This window comes from Macaca nemestrina, chromosome X (genome assembly GCF_043159975.1).
Source record: "Macaca nemestrina isolate mMacNem1 chromosome X, mMacNem.hap1, whole genome shotgun sequence".
Classification (NCBI taxonomy): Eukaryota; Metazoa; Chordata; class Mammalia; order Primates; family Cercopithecidae; genus Macaca; species Macaca nemestrina.
This window is the reverse complement of record NC_092145.1, coordinates 79,237,743-79,254,923: the sequence shown is the minus strand read 5'-3', so window position 1 is coordinate 79,254,923 and position 17,181 is coordinate 79,237,743. Positions and strand designations below refer to the sequence as shown.

The 17,181-nt window shown below is 35.9% G+C and overlaps 1 protein-coding gene across 4 annotated transcripts in view; it reads right to left on the bottom strand.

Moving 5' to 3' along the window:
- LOC105496929 (zinc finger DHHC-type palmitoyltransferase 15) overlaps positions 1–17,181 on the bottom strand; it is a 199,384-nt gene that overhangs the window by 44,347 nt on the left and 137,856 nt on the right. For 2 of the 4 annotated variants that reach the window (XM_011767565.3, XM_011767564.3), the window contains exon 11: positions 13,468–13,546. The exons of the other annotated variants lie outside the window; for them this stretch is intronic. In XM_011767565.3, the coding sequence (XP_011765867.1) occupies positions 13,500–13,546 (47 nt within the window). In that variant the 3' untranslated portion in view covers positions 13,468–13,499. The remainder of the gene's footprint in view (positions 1–13,467; positions 13,547–17,181) is intronic. 4 annotated transcript variants of the gene reach the window in all.

Here is a 17,181-nt window from a genome sequence, read left to right as displayed (position 1 = left end):
TAATTTATTTTCATTTCTCTACTTTCTACTTGCATTTTCCACATTTTCTTTAGTAAATATATAATTTGATACTTCAAAAATACTATTTTTGAAATCCACATGGAAATAACAAGAGCATTGAAACTGGGCAATTATGAATCTGAATTCTAGCTTTGCCTCTTATCTCCATAACTCTAGAAAAATAATGTCAATGGATCTTAGTTTGCTCATCTGTAAAATGGTATAATCTGCCTGAAACAATATCTGGCATATAGTAGGCCCTCAAGTAGCTATTTGTTTAAGCTTTCTGGAAAATGATTTGGCCTTATCCATTGACCCTTTAAAAAATTCATACCAGTAATTTTGCTTCCAGGATTCTATCCTATGGAAATGATTATAAATGAGGAGAAAGATTTATGTTTAGTGATATTATTCACAACCTTATAATTATGGAAAATTGGATAATGTATCTTATTAAATTTATTTTTAATTTTATGGGTACATAGTAGGTATGCATATTTATGTATTACATGAGATGCTTTGATACATGCATGCAATGCATAATCATCACATTTTGGTATATGAGGTATCCATCATCTCAAGCATTTATCCTTTGTGTTACCAACAATCCAGTTATACTTTTATAGTTATTTTAAAATGTACAATTAAATTATTTTTGACTATAGTTACCCTATTGCCCTAGCAAATATTAGGTCTTATTCATTCTTTCTGTTTTTTTTTTTTTTTTTTTTTTTTTTTTGTAGCCATTAACAATCCCCAATTCCCCTCCAGCACTCACCCCTCCACTACCCTTCCCAGCCTCTGGTAATCATCATTCTACTCTCTAACTCCATGAGTTCAATTGTTTTAATTTTTAGCTCCCACAAATAAGTGGGAACATGTGACGTTTGTCTTTCTATGCCTGGCTTATTTCACTTAACATGACCTTCAGTTCCACCCATGTTGCAAATGACAGGATCTCATTCTTTTTTATGGCTCAGTAGTACTCCTTTGTATATATCTACCACATTTTCTTTATCCACTCATCTGTTGGTGGACACTTAGGTTGCTTTCAAATCTTGGCTATTGTGAATCATGCTGCAATAAACATGGGAATGCAGGTATCTCTTCAATATATTGATTTCCTTTCCTTTGGGTATATACCTAGGAGTAGAATTGCTGGATCATATGATAGCTCTATTTTTAGTTTTCTGAGGAACCTCCAAACTGTACTCCATAGTGGTTGTATTATTTACATTCCCATCAACAGTGTAGGAAGGTTTGCTTTTCTCTGAAGCCTCGCCAATATCTGTTATTTTTTGACTTTTTAATAGTAGCTATTCTGACTGGTGTGTGATGGCATCTCACTGTGGTTTTGATTTGCATTTCTCTGATGATTAAAAATGTTAAGCATTTTTTCATATGTTTGTTAGCCGTTTGTATGTCTTCTTTGGAGAAGTGTCTGTTTATGTCCTTTCCTCCTTTTTTTCTTTTTTATCCTCGCAAGCATTTGTCATTGCCTGACTTTTAGATAAAAGCCACGTTAACTGGGGTGAGATATCTCCTCTTAGTTTTGATTTGTATTTCTCTGATTATCAATGGTGTTGAGCACCTTTTCCTATATCTGTTTGCCATTCATATGTCCTCTTTTTAGAAATGCCTATTCAGATCTTTTGCTCATTTTTAATTGGATTATGAGATTTTTTCCTATTTAATTGTTTGAGCTCCTTATATATTCTGCTTATTAATATGTTGTTGGATGGGTAGTTTGCAAATATTTTCTCCCATTCTGTGGGATGTCTCTTCACTTTCTTGATTGTTTTCTTTGCTGTGCAGAAGTTTTGTAGCTTGATATAATCCCATTTGTCTATTTTTGCTTTGGTTGCCTGTGCTTGTAGGATATTACTTAACAAATTTTTGCCCAGTCCAATGTCCTGGAGTTTCCCCAGTGTTTTCTTGTAGTAGTGTCATAGTTTGAGGTCTTAGACTTGTCTTTAATCGATTTTTATCTGATATTTGCATATGGTGAAAATAGGGGTCTAGTTTCATTCTTCTGCACATGGATACCCAGTTTTCTCAATGCATGTTTGTGAAATATTTGTCAAAAATCAGTTCACTGTAGATATATGGATTTTTTTCTAGGTTCTCTATTCTGTTCCATTACAGTACCATACTATTTTGGTTACTACAGCTCTGTAGTGTAATCTGAAGTCAGGTAATGTGATTCCTCCAGTTTTGTTCTCTTTGCTCAAAATAGCTTTGGCTATTCTGTTTCTTTTTGTGGTTATATATATATATTAAGATTCTTTTTCTATTTCTGTGAGGAAGGTCATTTGTATTTTGACAGGGATTGCATTAAATATGCAGGTTGCTTTGGGTAATATGGATGTTTTAACAATATTGATTCTTCCAATCCATGAACATGGAATATCTTTCCATAGTTTGTGTTTACTTTTCATTTTCTTGCATCAGTGTTTTATAGTTTTCATTGTAGAGATCTATCACTTCTTTGGTTAATTCCTAGGTATTAATTTTATTTGTAGTTATTGTAAATAGAATTACTTTCTTATTTTCTTTTTCAGATTGTTCATTGTTGCCATATAAAAATGCTACTGGTTTTTTTTTTTTTTTTTTTTTTTTTGAGACGGAGTCTCGCTCTGTCGCCCAGGCTGGAGTGCAGTGGCCAGATCTCAGCTCACTGCAAGCTCCGCCTCCCGGGTTCCCGCCATTCTCCTGCCTCAGCCTCCCGAGTAGCTGGGACCACAGGCGCTGCCACCTCGCCCAGCTAATTTTTTGTGTTTTTAGTAGAGACGGGGTTTCGCCGTGTTAGCCAGGATGGTCTCGATCTCCTGACCTTGTGATCCGCCCGTCTCGGCCTCCCAAAGTGCTGGGATTACAGGCTTGAGCCACTGCGCCCGGCCAAAAATGCTACTGGTTTTTATATGTTGATTTTGTATCCTGCAACTTTACTGAATGTGTTTATGTAATTGTTTTTTGGTGGAGTCTTTAGGTTTTTCCAAATGTAAGATCGTATCATCTGCAAGCAATGATAATTTGACTTCTTCCTTTCTAGTTTGGATGCCCTTTATTTCTTTTTCTTGTCTGACTCTTCCAGCTAGGCCTTCTAGTACTGTGGTGAATAACAGTGAACGCCACACTGTCTTGACTACTATAGCTTTACAGAATGATTTATTTATTTATTTTTAGTTTTCTGGTTTTATTTTTAGTTTTTTTTTAATTTTTAGTTTTTTGGGTACATAGTAGGTGTATATATGGGGTACATGAAAATGTTTTGATACAGGCATACAATGTGAAATAAATGCATCATAGAAAATGGAGTAGCCATCTCCTCAAACATTTATCCTTTGAGTTACAAATAATCCAATTATAACTCCTTTGAGTTATTTAAAAATGTATAATGAAGTTATTACTGACTTTAGTCACTCTGTTGTGCTATCAGATAGTAGGCCTTATTCATTCTTTCTAACTTTTGTTTGTACCCATTAACCATCCCCACCTCCCTCCCAGCCCCCTACTACCTTTCCTAGCCTCTGGTAACCATCTTTCTACTTTCTATCTCCATGAGTTCAATTTTAATGTTTTCAAGGTTCATCCATGTTGTAACATGCATCTTTTTTGTTGCCAAATAGTATTTCATTATATGGATATACTACATTTTCTTTATCTATTCATCAATACATGGACATTTGGGTTGCTTCCACTTTTGGCTATTATGAATAATGGTATGAACATTTAAGTACAAGTTTTTGGGTGGATATATGTTTTCATTTTCCTTGGTTACATACATAGGAGTAGAATTGCTGTGTCATATGGTAATTATGTTAACATTTTGAGGGATTGCCAAACTGTTTTCCAAAGTGATTGCACCTTTCACATTCCCAACAGCAATGTATCAGGGTTCTTATTTCTCCACATCCTTGCTAACACATGTTATCTGTCTTTTGGATTATAGCCATCCTAGTGGATGTTAATGGTATCTCATTGTGGCTTTGATTTGTATTTTCCTAATGGCTAATGATGTTGAGCATCTTTTCATGTGTTTATTAATCATTTGTGTATCTTCTTTGGAAAAATGTCTATTCAGATCCTTTGCCAATATACAAACATGCATTGTTTTTCTTTTTATTATCGAATTGAAGAATTCTTTATATATTCTCCACACAAATATCTTATCAGATATTTGATTTGCAAATATTTTCTCGTCAGACCATATATTGTATGATTCAATTTATATGAAATTCCAGAATAGACAAATCTATAGAGACAGAAAGTAGATTAGCAATTGCCTAGGAATGGGAGTGAAAGAAATGGGGAGTGACTGCTAATGTGTATGGGGTTTCTTTTTGGGGTAATGAAAATGTTCTAAAATTGATTGTGGTATGGTGATGGTTGTAAAACTCTGTGAATATACTAAAAACCACTGAATTGTACAGTTTAAGTGGTCGAATTATATGGTATGTGAATTGTATCTCAATAAACATAATAAATAAACTTTTAAATTTAAACTGCACTCATACAGGTTTTTCAAATAACCCTAGTAATTTTTCATCATCATCATCATCATCATAGCCATTATTATTATTATTTTTTTGAGACAGGGTCTCACTCTGTTGCCTAGGCTGGAGTGCATTGGTGCAATCACAGCTCACTGCAGCCTCTACCTCCCAGGTTGAAGTAATCTTGCCTCAGCCTCTTGAGTTGCAGGGACCACACGTCTGTGCCAACATGTGCAGCTATTTTTTTCTAATTTTTGTAGAGACAGGGTCTTACTATGTTGCCTAGGCTGGTCTCAAACTTTTAGGCTCAAATGATCCTCCTGTCATGGCCTTGCAAAGTGCTGGGATTACAGATATGAGCTACTGTACCCAACCAAAATAATTATTTATAACAGTCGCATAATATTTTATCATGATGAAGTAGCAATTTATTTCACCATTTCTCTATTACTCGAGATGTACTTTTAAAATTTTCTATTCTTATAATATATTGATGATAAACAGATGTGCAGACTTCATTAAAATGCATTCCTAAAATGGAGTAGTTACCAGATAAAAATGTATGAGCTTTTATTCAACATAGTGCTGGAAGTCCTAGCTAGAGCAATCAGACAAGAGAAAGAAGGGGCATCCAAATTGGTAACGAGGAAGTCAAACTGTCACTGTTTGCTGACGATATGACCATATACCTAGACAACCTTAAATACTCATCCAAAAAGCTCCTAGAACTGGTAAATAAATTCAGCAAAGTAAGGGATTAAAACTTCAACCAATCAAAGGGGATTTACCCCTAAGCTAAAATGAGTCACAGCTGCAAGTTAGGGATTGAAGCATCAACCAATCATATAGGGAGTTTAAACTCTAGCTGCAACTTGATGTTTTTAACCAGTCAGGCTCACCAACCCACAAACGGATAGAAAATAAGCTAATCCTATAAAGTAGAAAAAAGAAAAGGGGAGGAGTCATAAGGGGATATAAGCATAAGACACCCAAGCCAGAAACAGCATCACTTCCAGGTTCCCTTCCACCGCGTGGAAGCTTTACCTTTGCTTTCACTTTACTTTCGCTTTAATAAATCTTGCCACTGCAACAACAACAACAAAACAAAAACAAAAACAAAACAACAACAACAAAAAATAAATTCAGCAAAGTTTCAGGATACAAAATTAATGTACATGATCACTATCTCTGCTATACACCAATAGCAACTAAGCTGAGAATCAAATAAAAAACTCAAGCCCTTTCACAATAGCTGCAGAAAAAACCCAAATGAAACAAACAAACAAAAAAACAAACTTAGGAATATATCTAACCAAGGAGGTGAAAGACCTCTACAAGGAAAACTACAAAACACTGCTGAAAGATATCATAGATGACAAAACCTAATGGAAACACATCCCATTCTCATGGATGGATAGAATCAATCTTGTGAAAATGACCATACTGCCAAAAGCAATCTACAAATTTAATGTAATTCCCATAAAAATACCACTATCATTCTTCACAGCACTACAAAAACAATCCTAAAATTAATATGGAACCAGAAAAAGAGCCTGCATAGTCAAAGCAAGACTAAGCAAAAAGAACAAATCTGGAGGCATCACATTACCCAACTTCAAACTATACTATAAGGCCATAGTCACCAAACAGCATGGTACTGGTATAAAAACAGGTACATAGGCCAATGGAACAGAATAGAGAACCCAGAAATAAAGCCAAACACTTAACAGCCAACTGATCTTCAATAAAGCTAACAAAAACATAAAGTGGGAAAAGGACACCCTATTTAACAAATGGTCCTGGGATACTTGGCAAGCCACATGTAGAAGAATGAAACTTGATCCTCATCTCTCACTTTATATAAAAATCAACTGAAGATGAATTAAAGACTTAAATGTAAGACCTTAGATCATAAAGATTATAGAAGACAACATAAGAAGACCCCTTATAGATAGTGGCTTAAGCAAAGACTTCATGACCAATAACCCAAAAGCAAATGCAACAAAACCACAGATAAGTAGATGGGATTTAATTAAACTAAAAAGCTCTTGCATAGCAATAATAATAATAATAATTATTATTATTATTTAAAAAAACAGCAGCAGAGTTAACAGACAATCCACAGAGTGGTAGAAAATCTTCACAATCTATACATCCAACAAAGGACTAATGTCCAGAATCTACAAAGAACTCAAACAAATCATCGAGAATAAAACAAACAATCCCATAAAAAAATGGGCTAAGAACATTAATAGACAATTCTCAAAAGAAGATGTACAAATGGCCAACAAGCATATGGAAAAATTCTCAACATCACTAATTATCAGGGAAATGCAAATCAAACCACAAAGCGATACCACCTCACTCCTGGAAGAATTGTCATAATCACGAAATTAAAAAAAAAAAAAGATGTTGACATGGATGTGGTGAAATGGGAACACTTTTTATGTTGTTGATGGGAATGTACACTAGTACAACCACTATGGAAAACAGTGTGGAAATTCCTTAAAGAACTAAAAGTAGATCTACTGTTTGATCCAGCAATCCCATTATTAGGTATCTACGCAGACAAAAAGAAGTCATTATACAAAAAAGATACTTGCACACATGTTTATAGCAGCAGAATTTGCAATTGCAAAAATATGGAACCAGCCCAAATGCCCATTAATGAACGAGTGGATAAAGAAAATGTGGTATGTGTGTGTGTATATATATATATGAAATATGTGGAATACTACTCAGCCATAAAAAGGAATGAAATAATGGTATTCACAACAACCTGGATGGAATTGGAGACTATTATTCTAAGCGAAGTAACTCAGGAACGGAAACCCAAGCATTGTGTGTTCTCATATGTGGGACCTAAGCTATGAGGATGCAAAGGCATAAGACTGATACGTTGAAGTTTTGGGACTTGGGGGAAAGGATAGGGGCAGCAAGAGACAAAAGACTACACATTGGGTATGGTGTACACTACTCAGGTGATGGGTGCACCAAAATCTCAGAAATCACCACTAAAGAACTTATTCATGTAACCAAACACCACCTGTTCCCCAAAAACCTACTGAAATAAAAAAAAAAGGTTATATTTGAAAAAGAATCCTGAGAAATATCTTTTAAAAATTATTTATTTATTTATTTATTTATTTATTTATTTAGAGATGGAGTTTCGCTCTTGTTGCCCAGGCTGGAGTGCAATGGCGTGATCTCAGCTCACCACAACCCCTGCCTCCTGGGTTCAAGCAATTCTCCTGCCTCAGCCTCCTGGGTAGCTGGGATTACAGGTATATGCCACCGCACCTGGCTAATTTTGAATTTTTAGTAGAGATGAGGTTTCTCCATGTTGGTCAGGCTGGTCTTGAACTCCCAACCTCAGGTGATCCGGCCGCCTCGGCCTCCCAAAGTGTTGGGATTACAGACGTGAGCCACTGCACCCAGCGAAAAATCTTACGAAATAAAAATCTTACTTTAACGAAAAAAATAAAAAATAAATAAGAGAACTCTTACAATTTAATAATATAAAAATAACCCAATTTTTTAAATGGACAAACTATTTGAACAGGCACTTTATTAAATAAGATATACAGATGGCAAACTATGACAGAAAAAGGTGCCAAACGTCATTAATTTTTAGGAAAATACAAATCAAAATCTCAATGAGATATAATTATAAGCCCAATAGAAGGGCTAAAATTTAAAAGTTTGATAATATCAAGTGTTTTCAAGGATGTGGGCCAACTAGAACTCTCATTCCATGCTAGTGGAAATGTAAAATACACAACCACTTTGGAAACTATTTTAGTTGATTCCTAAAGGATCTAGAACCAGAAATACCATTTGACCCAGCAATCCCATTACTGGATATATACCCAAAGGATTATAAATCATTCTGCTATAAAGACACATGCACACATATGTTTATTGCAGTACTGTTCACAATAACAAAGACTTGGAAGCAACCCAAATGCCCATCAATGATAGACTGGATAAAGAAAATGTGGCACATATACACTATAGAATACTATGCAGCCATAAAAAAGGATGTGTTCATGTCCTTTGCAGGGACATGGATGAAGCTGGAAACCATCATTCTCAGCAAACTAACACAGGAACAGAAAACCAACCACCACATGTTCTCACTCATAAGTGGGAGCTGAACAATGAGAACACATGGACACAGGGAGGGGAACATCACACACCGGGGCCTGTCAGGGGTTGGGGGGCTAGGGGAGGGATAGTCTTAGGAGAAATACCTAATGTAGATAGATCACAGGTTGATGGGTTCAGCAAACCACCATGGCACATGTATACCTATGTATCAAACCTGCACGTTCTGCACATGTATCCCAGAACTTAAAGTATAGTTTAAAAAACATGGAACTTCCTTAATCTGATAAAGCCATCTAGAAAGTATGAGAGAGTGAGCATCTACCACACACAGGTACAGGACAGAAAAATGGTTCATTAAAAAAAAAATTCTATGCTTGCCATATGACTTGGCCATCCCACTCCTTGGTATTTACCCAAGCACAGGTTTACACAAAGTCTTGGTCACAAATGTTTATAGCAGCTTTATGTGTATGAGCAAAAAACTAGAAACACCTCTGATATCCATTAATAGATGGAAAAGTAAATTTGTGTGTGTGTGCGTGTGTGTGTGTGTGTGTGTGTATCTCTCTCCAGTGGAATACTACTCATCACTAAAAAGAAATGAATTATTCTTACACACAGCAACAAGGTGAATCTCAATTATGCTGACTGGAAGAAGCCAGATAAAACAAAAAAAATACATTTGTACAATTCTACTTGTTTAAAATTCTAGAAAATGAAAACTGATAGTAACGAAATAAATCAGTGGTTGCCTGGTGATGGGGCAGGGGTTATTTATGAAAGCTCAGAAGAAAACTTTTGGGAGAGATGGATATGTTCATTATTTTGATTGTAGCGATGGTTTCACAGATGTAAACGTATTTTGAAATGCACCAGATTGTATATTATAAAAGTATATAGTTTTTTTGTAGTATAAAGGCACAAAAAATGCAGAACAATAAAATTAAAGTATGTTTCTTTGAATTAAAAAGTATGAGATTTTAATGTTTTTATAGATGTTTTCAAGTTGCACTTAAAAAATGATCTATGAATTTTAACTTACATCAGCAATGTATAAGAACATCTGTTTCAGCATGTCCTTGCCTACAATAGGTAGTGTAATTTGTAAAAATTGGCTGACTTAATAGACAAAAAATAGTATTTTAGGTTATTTTAATTTGCATTTCTTTACAGTGAAGTTGAACAAGTTTAATGTTTATTTTTCATTTTAATTTCTATTTCGTTAATTGCATCCTTTGCCCATTTTCTTTTTCCAAAATTTTAAAATAATTTCATCTTTTATTTTAGATTCAGGGGGTACATGTGCAGGTTCGTTAGATGGGTATATTGTGTGATGCTGAGGTTTGGGGTATAGATCCCATCACCTAGGTAGTGAGCACAGTACCCAATAGGTAGTTTTTCAACCCACCCCCTTCTGTCCTCCCCCAACTAGTAGTCCTCAGTGTCTATTGTTGCCATCTTTGTTTCCATGTGTACTCAATGTTTAGCTCCCACTTATGAGTGAGAACAGGCATTATTTGGTTTCCTGTTTCTGTGTTAATTTTCTTAGGATTATGGCCTCCAGCTGCATCCATGTTGCTGAAAAGGATAAGATTTCATTATTTTTTATGGCTGTGTAGTATCCATAGTGTATATGTACTACATTTTCTTTGTCCATTCCTCTGTTGATGGACACTTAGGTTGATTGCATATCTTTGCTGCTGTGAATAGTGCTGTGATGAACATATATGTACATAAGTCTTTTTGTTAGAAGGATTTGTTTTCCTTCAATATATACCCAGTAGTGGGATTGCTGGGTGGCATGGCAGTTCTGTTTTAAGTGTTTTTGAGAAATCTTGAAACTGCTTTCCACAGTGGCTGGACTAATTTACATCCCCATCAACAGTTTATAAGCATACCCTTTTCTCTGGAGCTTCACCAGCATCTGTTATTTTTTGACTTTTTAATAATAGCCATTCTGACTGATGTGAGATAGTACCTCATTGTGGTTTGGATTTGCAGTTCTCTGACGATTAGTGATGATGAGCATCTGTTCATCATGTCCTTTGCCCATTTTTAGTGGTTTTTTTTTGTTTTTTTTTGTTTTTTTTTGCTTGTTTGCTTGTTAAGTTCCCTACAGATTCTGGATATTAAACTTTTATCAGATACATCTTTGCAAATATTTTCTCCCATTCTGTAGATTGTTTCTGCTACTGATAATTTCTTTTGCTATGCAGAAGCTCTTTAGTTTAATTAGGTCCCACTTATTAATTTTTTGTTTCTGTTGCAATTGCCTTTGGAGACTTGGCCAAAAATTCTTTGCCAAGGCCAATGTTGAGAAGGGTATTTCCTAGGGTTGCTTCTAGGATTTTTATAGTTTGAAGTCTTACATTTAAGTCTTTAATCCATCTTGAGTTAATGTTTGCATATGGAGAAAAGTAAGGGTCCAGTTTCAGTCTTCTGCATATGGCTAGCCAGTTATCCCAGCATCATTAATTGAATAGAGAGTTCTATCCTCATTGATTGCTTTTGTTGTTTTGTCCATTTTCTAACTGTTGTGTTTTTCTTTTGTTTACTGATTTGCAAGAGCTTTGTAAATTAAGCATACTAAATTTTGTGTGTTGTATAGGTTGCAAATATTTTTCAAGTTTGTCTTTTCATTTTGAAGAAAATATAATCTAGAATAAGTGTATTTTTGGGGTAAAATTATGGCAATTTTTTATATATAAAATTTTGAGGCAAAATGAAAAAAACAGCATTTATTCTAAGTTTTAAACACATGGGATTCATTTTATCTTTCATCCTTTTTTATTTAAAAAACTGCAAAAGAAAATTAAGATCCAAACTGAAAACAACCTGAATGTCTATCAGTAGAAGAATGCATTAATACATTATATATGTCCAAATAATTAATGCATTCTTCTACTGATAGACATTCAAGTTGTTTTCTATTATTATCAGAATATGAGGCCCGGTGTGGTGGCTAATCCCAACACTTTGGGAGGCCGAGGTGGGCAGATCACTTGAGGTCAGGAGTTAGACACCAGCCTGGCCAACAGGGAGAAACCCCATCTCTACCAAAAATACAAAAAGTAGCCAGGCATGGTGGCACACACCTAGAATCCCAGCTACTTGGGTTGCTGAGGAAGAAGAATCACTTGAACCTGGGAGGCAGAGGTTGCAGTGAGCCGAGATCACGCCACTGCACTCCAACCTGGGCAACAGAGTGAGACTCCATCTCAAACAACAACAACAACTACTACTACTACATATATATATATATATATATATGAGTTTGCTATTTCCACAAAGTGAATCACTTTATTAATATATTTGGATAGAGTGCCCTGTAAAAGGCATAAGGCATTGCTTGAAGGCAATTTTGCTTATCTAGGGAAGCATATAAAAAATGCATTTCAAAGTTCCTTAGCACATTAAAGGTCCTGATAAGTACTGCACTAAATACTAGGTTCCACGATATGCACAAAAAAGAAAGGATCCAACAGTTAAATAAAATTTAAGGGACCACTACAACCTCCTTTTGGTGAGTCACAAAATTCAATAGTGTAGTAAAACCCCTGAGAATTCCTACACTAAAGCCAATTTTCTAATTTTACTTATATAGGATTTTATAAATTTATTCACCAGATATTTTTTCTTCCCTTTAACATCTGTTACCATGCCAAAGTAGTAGTGTTTTCCCTAGGAAAATACTAAAATAAAATAGACAGATTAGCACCACAGATAATCCAAATCTAGATATTCCTATCATACAAGTTGTCTTACCTAAACATCAAACATTTCATCAGGGCTTTGGAAAAGGAAACAGACTTAGTTCTCTCCTCTTTTAATCTTTGATAATAAATAAAGACACATCACAAATAACTCAGATTTTGAAATGTAGTGCCATGGTGGAAACAGCATGCTTTGATGTCAGATAGACCTGAGTTACAACCCTAGGTTGGCCACTTAGGTTGGATAAGTGATTTAACCTCTCTGCACATCAGTTTTCTCGTAAGTAAAATGAGAATAGTAACATTCATCTTACAGTTGATGTGAGGATTAAATAAGATCATGTATATCAAGTACACACCAAAGTGTCTGGCATATACAAAGTTTTATACAATATCTACACTTGTACACAGTAGAATTTCTGTAAGGGAAAGAACTGAAGACCTGAGAACCCATGAACAGATTGATAAGCTTCTGAATAATTGCTAGCTTTTTTCATGAGAATAGGATTACAAGTTTCATCAGATCAGAGCTATAAGCTCTGTAATAGTTATTTCTATTACTAACATTCTTTTAATATTTAATTACACTGGGTTTATACCTGCGAGTGTTGCAAAAAGAAGGTCGTTGAGCTTTTCAGCAGGCCAAAGAGAATCCCATGTGTAAAGCTGTCTGCCACTGCTTAACAAACTCATAGCATTTTAGGAGGGTTAGAGTGTAGGAAGGATGCTTTTTTGCCCTTAGTGGGTACGAGTAGGTTATTAACTGACATAATGCAGTCAGGCAAAAGAAAGCTATTTGTAATCTGCACCATTTCAGAGACCTGGAATGAAACAGGAGGAGGCTTATAATTCACAGTATAAGAGTAAATAACCTTAATGGAATGTTTGGGTGTCTGGATCCCTGGAGGTTTTTTTTAGCACAAGTGACATAAGTGTGAGTTTGCAGGGAATAAGGGCATCTTTTTTTTTTCAGTACACTGCCAAGGGAAATTATGTACAGAACTTCTGCTTATGCATGCATTACAAGAGTGAAGAATTTAAAATCTTTTTCACCCAGGATAAGAACTTATTTCTTTTCTAGTTTTTCTCCCAAGCCTTCTTCTTAGCAGTCCAGGTGCCACTGTATGTGTCTCCCTCAGAATACTGACCTGTCTGAGAGATGCAGGAAATGTGAAAACTGCTACGTTTCCGTTTCCACAGCAAGAGATGATGAGCCTTCTGGATAATCTGCAAGGTTGAAATGTGAAGATGATCAAATGTCCCCGTGCCTTATATGGGTGGGTATTCATTCACTGGCAGTTTTCCTTCTTGTCCAGTCTCTGCAGGCAACAGATATCTGCAAACCTCTAAAGACTGATGTGTAACAAAGAAGCATTTGTAACCAGACATTCACGTTCTAAGAATAGTCAGCCTGCTATACTATTAACTAAGATTATTTATCAGCATTATCTGATCTATAATACTGGCTGGTATTTGACTTAAATAGCCATGATGACAGCTCAACATAATCTGACTTTAATGGAATGTTTTGCATCTTGATAACCACAAAATTACCCTGTTTTGCTGTTATTCCACTGGACATAATTGAGATAGCTATTACAGTACTTCAGGTGATGGTGTGTTTCTAAAAAAGGAATGAGTATATAGAAAATAAGAGGCTTTGGGATTAACAAGCAACATCATTTATGTACAAATGTTTTTGTTTCTGACCTCCAACCTTTTGGGAGAGCACACTCTGAATCAGCTTGCTGAATGTATAGGTAATCACTTTTCTCATACTCACAGCATAATAATATACTTGGCATTTTGAGAATAAAAAAGTTGACAGTAGCCATCCCCTACAGTTTCTGCACAGTACAGTGTCTTTTATGTGCCATTCAGAGTGCTTTCTTAAGTGTGAACTCTAGATTCCCAAAGATAGAGGCCAGCCAGTCAGTGTGGCCTTGCCACAGAAGGCTGCAAGCTCTATGCCACTGAGTTAAACAGGCAGATTCCAGATACCAGGTTGCTTTCTTCCAGGAAAATTGGAAAAATGAAAGTGGCTCTGAGAATGTCTCTTTGGAATCATGACCTCATGGTAGGCCCAACATTCTGTCTTGTCTGGAATCCTAGCCTTAGGGTATTCTTCCCCTTAAGTCTGGGCAGAAAGCAAATGTATTGGCCTAGGTCATCAGTGAAAGATATACAGAAAATAACTTTATGTTTATTAAATAAAGACAAAAATAAGTTGCAAGTGCTTAAGAATATATCTCATCTCGCCTACCCAACATTTCTACTAAGAAGGCAACTGAAAAATAGTGAAAGACAATTCCGAAAGTGCAATAAATTTCCTTGCCTTGCTGTTCCAATGAAGTGATGCTAATTCTTTCAATGTTCACTCCTTGCTGATGGTTGGCTATTTCAGAATTTTTAGGTGTGGTTTGGTGATGAACTTTTCCAAAAGTTGGCTGTTTGGATTCTGCTTTTAGGATGATTTTACCTTTTCCTACTGCAACTTACACTCTTATTTGGCATAGAAAATTTTTCCTCCAAGCAATTATTTGAATTAAAATCCTGCTCTTGTAGACACTGAGGCTTGAGCTGAAAACCCAATTATCAACTTTGTGGTTTTACTCCTAGGGTAACATTAAGCTAAGGCTGCAAAGGTAGCTCACCGGGTGAGGACTAAATTAAAAAAGGAAGATATCTAAAATAATCAGGCTCTGGGTAATAGAAGACAAACACAGAATTTAGGGAGTCAATTCACCTTCACTTCCTACCATCTGCACCTATACTGCTTCCCCAACTACACCTGCCCTTGTTGCCTATGTAGTAGTGATTTCACTTACTCAATATATGTCTACTTGAACCAAGAATGATGTTATTTTAGTCTTAGTGTGTGCTGGTTAAGCTCTGGCTCTCTTCCTATCTTTTCCTAGACCTCCTTTAATTTAAAACTCTAGGTTCTCAAATAAACCCTTGATACTGTGTGAAGTGACTTTGGCAGTATATGTACACTTCTTTCTAGCCATTGGTTCTCAGAGATTGGGAAAAGCAGAGATAATGACAGAATGGAGTCTGGGAAAACTTAGGTTGAGTCACCACTGCTTTATGACTTTATATAAGTCACATTACCTCCCCAGCCTCAGCTTTTTCATCTATAAAACAGGGGCAATACTCTTTCATTCATAGTATTTTTGGGATACTCTACCCCAAACCATGAGCATTGTCTAATGTTCTATTCTTGACCCTCTGGCTTTCTCATCCCCATTTATTTCCTCGTCCATGTGGATGCATGTCAACACTGCTTAGGTGATTACTAGTTTTACATTTTATCTTCTTTCCTTAGTTTTATTCTGTCTTTGCTGATTCCTCTTTACCTCCATGGATTTAACTGCCATTTCTATAAAAATGACTCCCAGATCTCTCTAGTCAGTGGGACTATTTCCAGATACTTAAAATGTCTCTTGGCTTTGATCATTCCTCTCAATTTGTAGTGTTACTACCACTCATGAATCCATTGCAACACATGCACAGTTTTTTGCTGTTCTTTCCAGTTCTTGTCTCTCCAAATTCCAATCCGTCCTGCATACTAGCACCCAAGTAATCTTTCTAAAATTAATCCTTCCTTATATCATTATGTCACTCAAGATCATAAACTTAAAAGCTATTTTCTAATGTATCAAGTCTACAAAACTCTCTATCATCTGGCCGTATCTTACCTCTCTAAGACTATAGCCCACAACCACAATGTCCACCCTATGCTTCAGTGTTCTTACCACATTCATGTTGTAACTCTTACCTGGAATGCTAATTCCTTCTTCCTAGCATCTATCCTGATGTTTCCCATCCCAACAACACCTAGCTTAAGTCCTGCCTCATCCTCAGAACTCTCACCAGAACAGCCCACTTTCCTTGAATGTTAATTCCTTCTTCCCAGCATCTATCCTGATGTTTCTCATTCCAATAACATCTAGCTTAAGTCCTGATTCGTCCTTGAAACTCTCACCAGAATAGCCCACTTCCCTCCTTTACTGATATACTCAGGTTTAAGCATCACTAACAATTACACAATTTCCACACGTATCACACATTGCTTAATGCAGAGCTAATATTAGGTATGTAATTAGTAGCATCATTTTTATGGCAATGAGCACACCAAGTCTTGTGTTAGATTATCTTTCCCTGCAATTGCAAACTCCTTGAGGACAGAGGCCACCCTTTATTTATCTTTATGTCCCTCCACAGGACCTTGTTTGATGTGTACCCTCAGGAAATGCTTTATGAATTGAACTAATTGATTAGAGACTTGCCTTATTTCAGGAACACACACCAATTTAGAGCTTAGGGTTTGACAACAAAGGTAAAGGAGTAAAATGAACATCCATGATATTACTGCATGAAGTAAATTTTCCAAGAGCTGAGAGTATGGATACATTCTTATCTAGAAACACAGGGAAAAAGTCATTTGGAAAATGCCTCGCTACCCAAAGGAGTACCCTTCTATAACCCAGTGTATTGCATTTGATGTTTTCAGAAATGAGGCCTAGGCTTCCTACTCTCATGCAAAGGCAAATGACAAGTGTATGAACAGGTTGTTTATAGGCATGTGGCCAAAATGCTAGGGTAGATGTGTTAAGAGGGAACAAGTAAGTGTATATGGAGAGAATACATGAAGAAAGAAATTTGGTTCCAGAATGTGGAAGATATATAAATTATGCATGTTTACAGTGGCCTCTAGTTTATAATAGCATTCCTTCTGAAAAAGGAAAGGAGCCATTTGGTGAAAGATATCAAGTTGAGGTTAGTCAGCTTGACATCTGTCCCATCAATGTAAGGTGGTATCAAAATGTGATATTATAGCTGAAGATAGCTTAAAGATC